This window comes from Polypterus senegalus, chromosome 12, assembly GCF_016835505.1.
Source record: "Polypterus senegalus isolate Bchr_013 chromosome 12, ASM1683550v1, whole genome shotgun sequence".
Classification (NCBI taxonomy): Eukaryota; Metazoa; Chordata; class Cladistia; order Polypteriformes; family Polypteridae; genus Polypterus; species Polypterus senegalus.
In genome coordinates, this window is record NC_053165.1 from 128186058 (window position 1) to 128199470 (window position 13413).

The 13413-nt window shown below is 39.6% G+C and overlaps 1 protein-coding gene across 1 annotated transcript in view; it reads right to left on the reverse strand.

The window, feature by feature from the left end:
• Positions 1 to 13413, reverse strand: part of slc28a1 (solute carrier family 28 member 1) — a 188044-nt gene that overhangs the window by 129536 nt on the left and 45095 nt on the right. Inside the window, exon 3 of the mRNA XM_039773404.1 lies at positions 7280 to 7341. Within this exon, the coding sequence (XP_039629338.1) occupies positions 7280 to 7341 (62 nt within the window). The remainder of the gene's footprint in view (positions 1 to 7279; positions 7342 to 13413) is intronic.

Below are 13413 nucleotides of genomic sequence, written 5' to 3' on the forward strand. Positions count from 1 at the left end.
CGCATGACAGATCCTAGTTATCACTGAACTTGTACAAAATGATTACTGTCATTTGTGACTGAATCATTCTGCATCTTCGAAGTTATTTATTGACTTTTCTTACTTCTGTCTTCTGAGAAAAGCACGTTTTCCCATGGCATTACAGTACAGGAAACATCATCTGCTAGTATAGCCACAAGCCTTGACCAAAGTTAATGAGCCGTGACGTCGCAACTGAAGTGCTAGGCTGCAGCAGCGGGCAGCAGGGGTGGCTTTAGGCATGTGAAAACTGTGCACCTGCACAGGGCCGCCACACCAATATATATTGAATATAAAACAGAAAGAGAAAATAACGACATAGCTGACAGCAATGTGGCCAAAAAACATTGTGTTCCTTGTTGATTAGGATGCTGTATTTACTAAGGTCGCTAGAGTCGGAGCAGTAAGCTATATATAGTACTGTATTATAACGTTCTGCTGTAATGAGAATATCATGGGCCGCCACTTGGTTTTCAAGTTATGGACACAGGTATATAGCAGCGTGTCATGAGCAAGAGGCGGCTATGCAGTGTCTGCAACGGACGTGGCCATCCGCCGTGCTTAAGATACCAAATTGACATTGGCGGGCGAAGGGGTCACTGATTCTTTCTCTGTCCAGGCCCACCATGAGCCTAGAGCCGCCGCTGCAGGCTACACTACTGGCTGGGCTGCTGAGACTGGCCACTGGGCAGAACTGACCACCACGAGTAGTAATATGTTCATGTTTTTCTGCTCTAGTTTTATGTAATTTTGTGCTAGTATTGTAACGAACAGTTAGTGCAGACTACAGCTGAAGATCTGAAGTGGTGAGTTGTTTTTTAACACATTTTTGTGATTTTGAGTTTGTAAAATTAGTGTAGGTCAGGGGGCTTTTTGCACATTGGCTTATTTTACAATATAAACTTTGAAGTAAAGTAAAATTTTATTTTTGGAGGATTTGTTTTCCAATTTGAATTACTGAGCAGTGAATTCAGTGAGCGTTTTCATGATTTCAGTTCACATGAAGAGGACTTTACGCTGTTCTCTTACAACGTTGAGAATCCGCCCGAGAATATCCAAATGGAGTTGATTGAACTGCAGTCAGATTCTATTCTGAAGGCAAAATACAACGAAGTGGGTGTGCCAGGCTTGTATGCTTACCTGCCACATTCGCATGTGCAGATCCATAAGTTGGCATCGAGAGTACTGTCTATGTTCGGAAGCACTTACCTTTGTGAGAAATTGTTTTCGTTAATGAAAGCTACCAAAACTCCACATCACTCAAGACTTACTGCCGAGCACCTTTCATCCCTCATAAAAGTTGCAGCTGCACAAGATTTCAAGCCTGATATTGATGAACTGGTTACTAACAAGAGATGCCAAGTGTTGGGACAAAAGAAATAGATCTCAGACTGTAAGACTCCTATATAAGCAATGAATATAATATAATGAATATAATATAATAATATAAGGACCTAGTTAAGATGCTAAGACTCTAATTGTACGCTGTTGTACGGAGAATGTATGGAAATAAATTGCTTTTCATTAAACTTTAAGTGTTACATTTTTTTAAGTTTTCAGTATTGGAAAGAAAGCTAAAGTAACTTTATATAATAGTATAACAGTATTTGTACAGTGCGGCCCGCTGACATATGTATAGCAGTCGAAGCGGCCCACCAATGGTAGTGAGTTTGACATGCCTGTCCTAGAGAGTGTCATCTCAATCAGGGCTCAGACTGTAACCAGAACTGAGCTTTCAGGTAAGATCCACTCTGTGGAGCTATTAAACCACAAGAGGCGAAAAGGCTGCCTTTTATTTCTGTTACCTTTGCTAGTTTTCCTGCCATCAAGCGACTGTTTTCTACAATAATACTAGGGGGATCTGCCCCCTGCTCGCTTTGCTCGGCTACCCCTGGGTTTGGTTTACTGGATATACAATTTAAAGAGATTGTTATTTTCATGGGAATTGTTACATACGCATTATTAAATCTGCATTAATAAATGGTTAAATCTCTTTCTCGCAGGACGTATATTGCTGCTCGCATTGTGTTTGAACGCACCCTGAGGGGAAGTGGTTGGATCATCTGCTGGCGTGCTGCGTATTCTGCTTGTTGCTCTGCGCGTCGATCACTTAAAAGCCTGTATAGCAGCTGTACTTTTGCCACTTCACATCTCTGCCTCTTGCATTGTAAAGGGGTGGGGGGGGGCTTAACACAAGTTAAGGAGAAGCGGTCAGGTCATCTGCTCGCTTGCTGCTGCTACTGCTGCTGGTGAGCTGCGTATTTTGCTTGTTGCGCGGTGTGTCAATCATTTAAAAGCCTGTACAGCAGCTGTCCTTTTGCCACTTTGCATCTCTGCCGCTCGCGTTGTGAAGGGCGGTATGGGGTTTGGCTGAACGCATGCTAAGGAGAAGCGGTCGGATCATCTGCTGGCTTGCTGCTGCTGGCGAGCTGCTTGCTCTGCTTGTCGTTGTTTTAAGAGCTGGGAGCACATGAAGTGTGTCTGCCAAAAGCATTCCAACAACTACTTGGTTAGATGTTTGTGAACTTGTTTTAAAAGTTGTCTCACTGCCTTGTCTCGTGTGATATTAAATTGTCTCTCTCGAGACATCAAATTGTCTTCCGAGAAGATCACGTCTCGTCTTCATAGTCCCTAGAGAGATTTTAGTCAGGATTAAACAGGGCAACCTGGCCTACTTCCTTGAAGTTTTTCAGTGTCCTTCCACACATCCACACTCTCTAGATGCTAACGTTTAAAAAGAAATTACAGCTGCAATACGTTGAGAAGCTATTTTCTCAAAAAAATGGCTGCCCTGTCAAATTTTGCTCAAGAGCTGACTATGAAAAACTCCTAAAACCCTGCACTAAGTGAGAGGCGCTCAAGAGATCTGAGCCTACTGGGAAGCCAGCACAAGTCAGAAGACTGGACCATTTCTGTTAGAAAAAGTGGATCAGAAATCCCCTCAGCACAAGGACAGGAGATATTGCTTTTAAAAAGAAGTGTTTAATTTAAACTGCTGCAGATTAGTCAGAGCAGTGGTGTATTGACTTTTTTTACACAAAGGTATTTTTTATTTAATAGATAAATATTTTTCTGCATTACTTAATAAATGGCTTTAGTTTTATTCGGCATTAGAGTTTAGTATAACCACAAAAGGGCACCCGGACCCTCAAACCACAGACACAATAAAGCCCAACACAATTCACTCTCAAATAAAGGGGTTTATTGAGTCTCAACACCTTCGCCACAAGAAGAACAACAACAAAAAAAAAAAACAAAAAAACACACCAAGCACAGTTCTCCTTCCTCCTCATGGAGTGTAACCCACTGCCTCCTGACTCTGATTCAGTCCAAATGAGGCAGCAGGCTTTCTTTTAAGTCCAGCCTGGAAATTACTTCTATTCTCTTGTCCCAGTCATCCGGAGCACTTCCACGTTGTCCAGAAACCAGGGCAGTCCTCCCTTGACAGCACCCTCTGGCAGACACCAAAGACCCCACAGGGTTGCATTTCCATTTCCCATGTAACCCTGCGGGTGTCCTAATTGGGCGTAGCTCTGAGGAATACTGCCACCTGACATGTGGGGGAATGACCAGCTCCTGGTGAGTCAATTTTCCCAATTTCCATTATGGCCTCTTGGCTGGGTATGAAACTTCTGCTATCCCTGCTGGGGTGCCTGTCCTTCCTCCTGGGCACCCACAATCCATTATTCACCTTTATTTAGTCCTTTAAATGCAACCAGACTATAACAATCAGTAATGAAAACAAATTAAAAAAATTTACAACAAAGTCTGGGTGTTGAAAGTAGCTTTGACCCAGTATGTTATTTAAGTGTTACACGTCATTATCCTGGAATGCTGAAATATCCTTCTAATATGGAGTTTTCAAACTGGTGCCTACTCTGGAAGCATCAGTAGAAATTCTGCAAACAGTCCAAGATGGAATGCCAATTCATTTTAAGAAGCACTCTCAGACACATGAATCCACTAGGCCAATTTAGAGTCATGTAGGGAGTGCTTTTAAGCCATCTCTGAACCCGAATAAGGAAACAGATATTGGCCCTTAAAAGTGATTCATTAACCAAAAGAATAAACATATGATTTGGAAGGTTATAGAGAAAGCTTAAACTAATAAATTACAAGAAAACAATAAACCTATTTGTTCTCTAGGCCCTTACTAACAGGTTCTGTCCCCTTTCTGGCAGATGTGGTGCTGCATGTTCTTTCTCACTTCAGTACCAACACAAACACTAACTTCTTGCCCTCTGAAATTTTTCTTCACTATCTCTGGTCTCTGTTTGTCTCTTGGCCAACTGTCCCTTCTGACTTCAAGTTCAGTTGATCTTTGGATTGAAGCTGCTACTCGATGGGTCCTGGGAATCATTTTTGCAGTCAGGAATAAGGTAGGAAACTCTAGACATCATTTTAAACTTTGGAGGCCATTCTACCACAGTTCTCTTTAGGGCCCCCAAGTTTCTTTGTAACCCTGAAACCCAGTCTTTTTTTGAAGTGCAAGGCAACCACCAAGTTATCTGTGGCATATGGCCTACACAGAGACAAATGTATAAAGGCTTTCATTAGTCTTCCAATACTTGTGTTCATTAAATGATGGATTTTTAAACTATTTTGTTTGCACTTTGGGATTCTTGTAAGCTTTTTTGTTTTGAAGCTGCGTGTAGTCTTAAAGACTTAGTAGATGTCATAATTCATTGAACTCCACTGTTCTTGTTATTAAAGATAACATTTGTGTATTTGTGTTTGCACATTTTATGGAAAACAGCACTCCCTACTTTTTTGTCTTCAAGCCAGTCACACTTTGAATTTTATTGTGAATAAATACAAATTGTTACACATTTTGTCAACATGACAGTGGAGCTAATTTGTTCAAAACCACCATCTCTGGGTCTCTTCTCTTCTCTAATTCAGCTGCTTGAACTCTGATCAGACCTTAATGTTTTCTTTTTCACATCTTGGTTATTTGGTGAAATATTTAGTCATCAATCCATGTTTCACTAACCAAAATTCCTTCAAAGCAAATTTCCACCAAACTGTGCATTCATCGTTAAAAATGTTGGCAATTAGAGCATTAGAACACTAGAACACTCTTGGCAAGAACAGGCCATTCAGCCCAATAAACGCTCACCAGTCCTGTTCACTTAATTCTCCTAAAAAAACATCAAGTCTTATTTTGAAAGTCCCTGAAGTCCTAATGTTTGACACACTACTTGGTAGCTTATTTGTTATGTATTTGTGCGAATGTAATACTAAATATAACTATTTTATTTTACCAAACAATTGCATAAAATATGTGATGTGCCTGCACCTAGGTATTAATGCTCATATTTTTCCTAGTACTTGTTATATATACTTCAGTAAGTAAAATAATGGAAGTCTGATAATTGCTTCTTCTTTATTAATGCTTTGGTTTTGCTGTTTAACTATGTGTAAAATCACAACATTATTCCATATGTCTATAGTTCTCTTTGTAAAGAAAAAAATGCTAATATTTGTGCGAAATTTATCCTTAACAGATTTCTAACTGCGTCCTCATATTTTTGATGAACTCATTTCAAAATAACACTCTCAATCCAATGTACTAATTTCCTGTATAATTTCAAACACTTCAATCATGTCACCACTTATGTGGTAAACTGCTCGGCTCTTTTAATCTTTCTTCAAAATTCATCCCCTGAAGCCCTGTAATGAGCCTAATTGCTCTTCTCTGGACCTTTTCTAGTGCTGTTATGTCCACTTTGTAGACTGGAGACCAAAACAGCACACAGTACTCTAGATGAGGCCTCACCAGTGCATAATAAAGCTTGAGCATAACCTCCTTGGACTTGTACTCCACACCCCGTGCTATATAACCTAACATTCTGTTACCTCTCTTAATGGTTTCTGAACACTGTCAGATAGTGCCTATTTCACTGTGTCTCCTAAATCCTTCCTCTAAGGTATCCTTTCGATTTTCAGACCTTACATCAGCTATTCAAACCTAACATTTTTATTTCCTACATGTAATACTTTACATTTACTTAAATTAAATTTCATCTGCCACAAATCTACCCAAGCCTGTATGCAGTCCATTTCCCTCTGTAATAATGGATGGTCATAAGATAGACCCATTTGGTCACTTTAACATCAGTTTTCAAAGTATTCACCTATGGGTTTTCCATGTCAAGTTCTAGTAATTGACGACAGGGAGAAGAGGACAAACTTGCATCTTTGTGTACTTCAGTAAAATGGTGTGTGTACTGACTCACACATAGATGTAACTCAGAGGAAACATTGGCCAACAGTAGACCACTTTATATACTTCAGTCTACAAGTTGTGGACTGTGCGTATGCCTATTCAACTAGTTTGCCTAGACCAGCAAGGCAGAGCCTTCCTACTGTAAATGACCAAAGACAACCAGAAGTTTCCCTAGGAGTGCAGTTAACTGGAATTTTTATTTCACTCTCCTCTGGTTCTACTTGCCCATATCTCAATTATAATGTTAACAGCAGAGCCTTCAGTTTAATTTCTGTTTATATTTGTTTACCATATATATAAATGTAATAGTTTATCATTTTACTGTAGTGTAAATATACGTAAACGCTCAAAGGCTGCACTTAGTGAAGAGTGCTATGCAAGAATCAATTGCCTACCCCAACAGAAACATATGCAAGTGAGAAAGCAGCCCTGAACAAAATGCAAGTACATGGTATGGCATATATTTGTTCATCCCTTATAAAATTATTTTCTTTCTGAAATTACTTCAGAAGACAATGTTTAAATCAAACAGATTTTGCAAAGAATTAACAAGAAATACATTACTTTTTCTTCATGTGGTTCTCATCATGCATAAATAAAAATGTTACATGAGGTCAACTAATCTGGCTGGTCGATCTTTGTGTGATTTCAATCAAGGCCCAGAAACAAAAGGTTAATTGACGATTAGACGTCTTAAAGCTGGCTGAAGGATATCCAAGGATCAGAAGCTGTGGCTGAGTCTTATACACCTGACTGTCACATTTCACATCTTGTTTACCAGAGAGAAGATTTCTCTTTTATTATATTCCACTTAAGCAGCTAAATAGTAATTTAAGGTTTCGTAAGTTAAATAAATACCATCACCTTGAAACAGCATGTGGAGTAGTACAGGTCTCTCCAGTTTCTATTTAAAACTTTTAAAATTCTATCACTTGTGAATGAAAACTGCATTAAATACATTTATTGCACACAACCATTTTGTAATTCTTCCATTTTATGAGATGCCATGTTGCATGAGTTTTACCTTCTTACCTTACAAACGAGGTGATTTTATTAGGAGCCTTTTTTTCAGTACCGGTAGCAACCATCTCTTCCTAAAAAAAAAAAAAAAAGTGTTTTTAAATAATTGGTGTAATTTATATTCCAAACCATGGATACATATTTCATCTTGTTGATGCTGTTTTTGGGTTAACGAGGTATCAGTTTACCATAGCAGCCATAACTGACCTCCAGCTTGACTGGACAGCCCTGTCCTTGAGGCCCACGGTTTTGATGAACCTTAGTTATAACAATTTTGTAAATTGGACTCAAACACTTGCAGTTAAATGAAAACAGGTCCATGTATTATGTGTTTTGCTTCTTGTGTTATTATTATGTGGAAAAACAAAAATATTGTAAAAGCCGATTTAAAGGAAAATAATTTGACTGGTGAGGAGGTGCAGGCCTGAGCTGTTTTTCCTCAAAGACACAAACTCCTTTGTTTTTATTTATAGTGTTTATAGTATGTTTTGATAGAATACACAAAATCTCAAAATGCCTTAACAGATTTGATCAAAGAATGGTGACATTAAAGAAAACAGAAAATGAGACACCTTTTTATATAATTTTTTTATTTGTCAATATTTTATAACGTTGTAATTTACTTGCTAACGTACATGCTGGACAGGAATAAAGAGACATCATCACGTTATGAAATGGAAAATGAAAGGTTAGTAAACTCAATGTGAATGCAAAGCTCACTGGTTAGCAGGCTCTGCTTTTTGCTGTTGACTACCTACAGGCTCGCATCTTTGTTATCCATTCTGCTCCATTGACATCCTGGGGTGACGTACTGAGTGCTGCAAAGCCCTTTTTCACATGAAGGGCAAGTGAGCGGATCCTCTTGAAGTTTCAAGCGCAGTGAAGCACTCTTACGTGAAGAGAGGGGGAGTCGGGTGCCTTGAAGTACCAATACGTAAATGACATGCTGGTGTTTGTATGTCTAATATTTGCCTTGGGTAAAAAAAAAAAATCTACCAATATTGTGCAGAAAATCAATTAGTTACATAGTAGTTCTGATACATCTGATTAACTGACAACACTATAACTGACAATCATTGTCTTACAGGTGAAGCCAGGTAACACCCTATTATATAGGTATTTATATATATGTTTATATATATTGTCACACACATACGCTTGGGAGTCAACCAAAGGGACCAGGAAATGTCAATTCCATACTGGGCCAGGCTTTTCTCTCCGCAGACCAAACGCAAGAAATCCTTCCTGTCCCGGCCCTAAAGACGTCACTTCCTGTGAACCAGCTATAAAACCCCCTCATCCTCCATACTGAAACAATTCTGTTTTGGACTCTAACCAGTACACATTTTACTCTACTTTAAAGCCTTTTGCAGCCAGGGAAACCATACGGGTGGCTGCTCCAAACTTTTGTTTTATAAATATATATATTAGTGCTGGGCAGTGATTAAAATTTTTAATTGCGATTAATCGCACACAATCACAACAATCACATTGTTATGTGCAAAATTCAATAATGAACTCAAAAGTAGTGTATTGCATGCATTTGGTTTGCAAACACTTTAAACAAATAGGGTGCTTTTTAACAGCAGTATTCACTTTATATAGTAGCAGTTAAAATATTTCTTGTAAATCTCAACTTAAACATTAATATAATCAAATCAAATATAAAACCAAAGCTATTTGCCACTGCCAAGGCATTAATAATTTATCTAGTTTGTTATAGAAAAACAAGTTACCCTCAGAGTCCACAGCCACAATCACAACATTATAACAGGCACCTTCTGAGCAACATTTCTAAATCGGTTTTCTTTTTTATCTGAACAGATACCAGCAGAAACATTTTCTTTTACAGGGAGCAGCATAAACAGTCTATGTTCAGTAGCAACTCTTTGAGGGCTAATATTTTTTCCAAAAAACTCAGTTTTCAGAAAAGCGTGCAAAGCAATGGTTTCACACATAAATCAACATAAAAAGTTTGTTGCTGCCTGTTGTGCCTGCTGTTGATGCCAGTTTGCAGTGTGTGGCAGCAGCAGCTGCACAGAGGGCAGCTTGATGGCCAGCAGGAATGCACGGTGGGCTGGCTGCCTGGCTGTCTTTGTGAGAGGGGAGCGCGGGGGTGCCAGTTGCAGTGAGATGCAATATGGTTTGTACCTCCTGTCATCATAAGTGTCTGTCCTCCCAGGCGAATGTTGCCATAAGTGCATTAGCTACACAAACGTGTTCAGCACCACGATCAGCTGGGGACCGATCAGCTGATGCTGGTACCTAACTTTCATTTTCGATCTACATCTCCTGGGGCCTCATGCATAACGCCGTGTGTAGAATTCGCACTATAACATGACGTAAGCACAAAAGCCAAAATGTGCTTATGCACAGAAAAATCCAGATGCAGGAATCTGTGTGTACTCCAACTTCTACTTTCTTCCGCTCCATAAATCCCGGTCAGCGTGAAAAGTAATGCTCATGCTCGTGCGGTCCCGCCCAAACTCCTCCCAGAATTACGCCTCTTTGAATATGCAAATCAATATAAATAGCCCTTAAGCTCAGCATTCTGTGAAAAGACAACGGGAAAAGCACAGGGGAAAATATAAGAATTTCAGTGAATACCACTGAATAACACTTTCTATAGGAAGCTAATCAAAGAATAGGAAGCTAATCAAAGATACATTATGTCTATGCAGGTAGCACAATAATAGTTCTGTTGCCTAGCAATCAGGAGATGTTGGGTTCATGTTCAGGGTCCTCCATGTGAGAATTTGCATAGTGTAAAGTGCTATATAAATCTGAATAATTGTTATTATTATACTTGGCGAGTTCTCAGTTTCAAATTTTAAACGTTATGTTTTTTCACCAAATCAACAAAATATGTAACGCTTGGACTCTCAGCCTTTATATACATTCACAGTCCCTCAAACATGATCCAAATGCAAGGTATGAATACCGCCACCTTTTTGTTTACAAAAAAAGGCACTGCTGATCACACATGGGCTGATTTAAAATGAACCTATGTTCCCTCAGTGTGCAGTAGACGTTATATTCATGTGTGTTAGCTATTGTTATCAGTTGTTATGGGTTTGTGCACTGATAACTTTGATAGCATTGATAGTACTTATTCTGCTAAATGCACTTTGTGATATGCCTGGGCCATATATAACCAAATATTTATTTTATTTCAAAAGGTAAATAATTGTTATTACTACTATTGTATACTTAATTTGATTTTATGCACTTTGTGATGAGTCATATCTGAACAAAATATTTATTTTATTTCTTAAGGGAAGCAAATGTTATTGCTAATATTGTGCACTATTTTGTTTTTTACACATTTATAGATGTGCCTAGGTCAGATATGACCAAAATGTTTATTTTTCCATTTCTAAGGTGGAAAAAAAGTATTGCTACTACCTCAGATGCTATTTAGTTAGAGCATTTTTATTGTTTTTTTATTCAAATGTTTAAACAGACTCAACCCGGGGGATGCTTGGGGGGACTCCCAAACAGCAAACAGGAGAAAAGGTAACACTGTATCCCAGGAGGTCGGGTCATCATGGACTACCCGGTGTATAATCTGTTTCAACATTGTATTAAACTGCTCAGTCAAGCCATTCGTCTGCAGATGATAAATAATGGTGCTCAATTGCAGGGCTCTTACACAGTTGCTTCATGACATGAGAGATGAACAGCATACCCTGATTAGTTAAAATCTCACGTAGGATATCAATATGTATGAACATTTCTGAGAGAGCTTTAGTGACAGTCTGTGCATTCACCCTCTCTAAAGCGACCTCCTTGGGGTATCTTGTCGCATAGTTAACCAACACGAGCATATACAGAAAACCATTTTTGCTCTTGAGGAGTGGGCCCACAATAACTAGTCTAACCCTCTCAAAGGGAACATCCAAAATAGGAGAGGGGAGCCCTAGTGGGTCTACCACCCATGGCGCAGACGAACCGAGGAGCCTGTGCTGGTTGGATTGAAGTTGAGTCCAAACCCGGGTAGCCCCTTTGTTTCCAGGTGGCTTGGATGCCCTCCAGTCTACAGATCAGGTCTAACTTGAAGTGGATATAATTCCAGGGCATCTCATCACAAAGGTCCTCATCTATCCCTGACAGGACTCTGTCAATAGTGAGCTTCTCCACAAAGCGCTTGAAAGTGTCCCTGCGGACCCAGCTTTGAATCAGGTCCACTGAGTACTGGATCTGTCCTCATATACGGTAATCTGGGTCAATGTGATACAGACGAAACTGATGCCCCTTGACCACTGGGCTCATAGCTGTGCAGAGGAGGATCATTTACTTCAGGTAAGTCATAATCATCAAGCCTTTTGAGAGAGAGGTATAGCACAACCTGTAGGGCCTCCCCAGTTAAAAATCAGGGCCACAATATCTGCCCAGGCTTCCCTGTTCCAGCGCATCAATGTTCCTGTGCGTTTGAAGCAGAATAGGAAACATCTGAGGGAGCCATCTTCACCTGCACATCCTGGAGGAGCATGAAGACAAGAACACCTGCAGGAGCCTCATTTTGCTCCATCGGTATCGAGATGTTATGTGTCTCTTGGGGTTCCACTGGTGCAAGAACCCCACTCCTGGTTCCATGTGACTTGTGAGTCGGTGTCTTACAACCCAAAGATGAGGCTGAGTCTCTGTACTTTAGTAAAATCAGCTTTATTTAACTCCAAACAGGATCAGTAAAGGTTATTTATTGTAGCGGGATCTGCCATTCTACAATACACAAACACAGCAAACATGCAATGTCCGGGCCAGGTCAGTGGCCAATTTATAATGTTCCCTGCATCACCCATTGGGCAACTGGCGCTTTGCGCATGGCAGCAATCAGCTTGTAGTTGTTTCTGTGGAGCTACGAACTTGCAGTTTCCTCGCTGACAGACAAGCAACCTTTAACAGACGCAGCAGTTGCGCTTCTGCATATTGTCCTGTTGAGGAGGGTCTCAGAAGGTCCCACTATGTATATACACACACCCATTACAAATACTGACCCTCAATCATAATGTCTGTGTCCATATTTAGCTCTTCCTTTTTTGCTGTGCTTCTTTTTTTGGAATATATTTCAAAAGGTTCTAATTCTGATCAGTCAAATCAGGCATACTGCAGTGCATATTGTGGTGAAGCTTCTCTTGAGGCTTTTTCAGGCCAGTTTTCCATCTTTACCACAGTGCTCAGTACAAAGCACACAGCTTTTCTTCACATTATGAATGACTCCTACAGTATACCCTAATCGTCCTTCACCACCAATACTAAATACATTTTATTTATCATTCTGCAATATTCTTCAGATGCACAGATTTTAAAGTGGTTGGAATGTTATTTTTATTTTATTTTTTTCAGGCAGTTACCTGCATCCTCTTTCCTACATCAAATATTTCCATAAAATTTGTTCTTCAAACATACTGAGTTACCTTGATTTGTCCTGTCACCTTCACTTTTAGTTTACTAATCTAAACTTCTGCAGTGACATGCTCTCTGAGAAGCTGGCAGGACAGGACTAGCATCAAATGACAAGGGAACATCAGTAACTCTCCAATGGCTTCTAATTAGTTTCATGGCCCTTGATAGCATTCAATTAATTATTAATGACCTTGTGACAATATGCACTATAAGTGGTTAATGCTCTACTAGTGATAAATCTCTAAAAGAAAGAAGACACAGCTTTCACAGTCTTCAGCCTTCATTTGTGCATCCTGTGAACTTGCTTTGACTGCAGGGCCATTGGAATATAAAGCGTCACACTCTCTACAGAGCACCAGTTTATCACGGGCACATCCATAACCCTTATAATGGGTCAGATGAGAACTTGCTGTTAATTTAACACACACATTTTTGTCACAGAAAGGTTAACAGAAAAATATTAAGTACAGGACCAGAAGAAGACATGTGATCCAAAGAACAGGCAAAGATTTGCAACCAGGAAGTCACAAAAACCCACAATCAAATTAAAAAATACACACTGCTGAAATCAATTTACCAAGATCACTAACTAAGTAAACACATGCTAATGTTTTTGCTATATCACAGTAAACTCAGATGAATAGGGAGTACATGTCATGCCAACAAGAACATGGTGCAAGGCAAGAACAACCCCTGGACAGGCCACCAGTCCATCACAGGGCCAAAACACACCCACACAC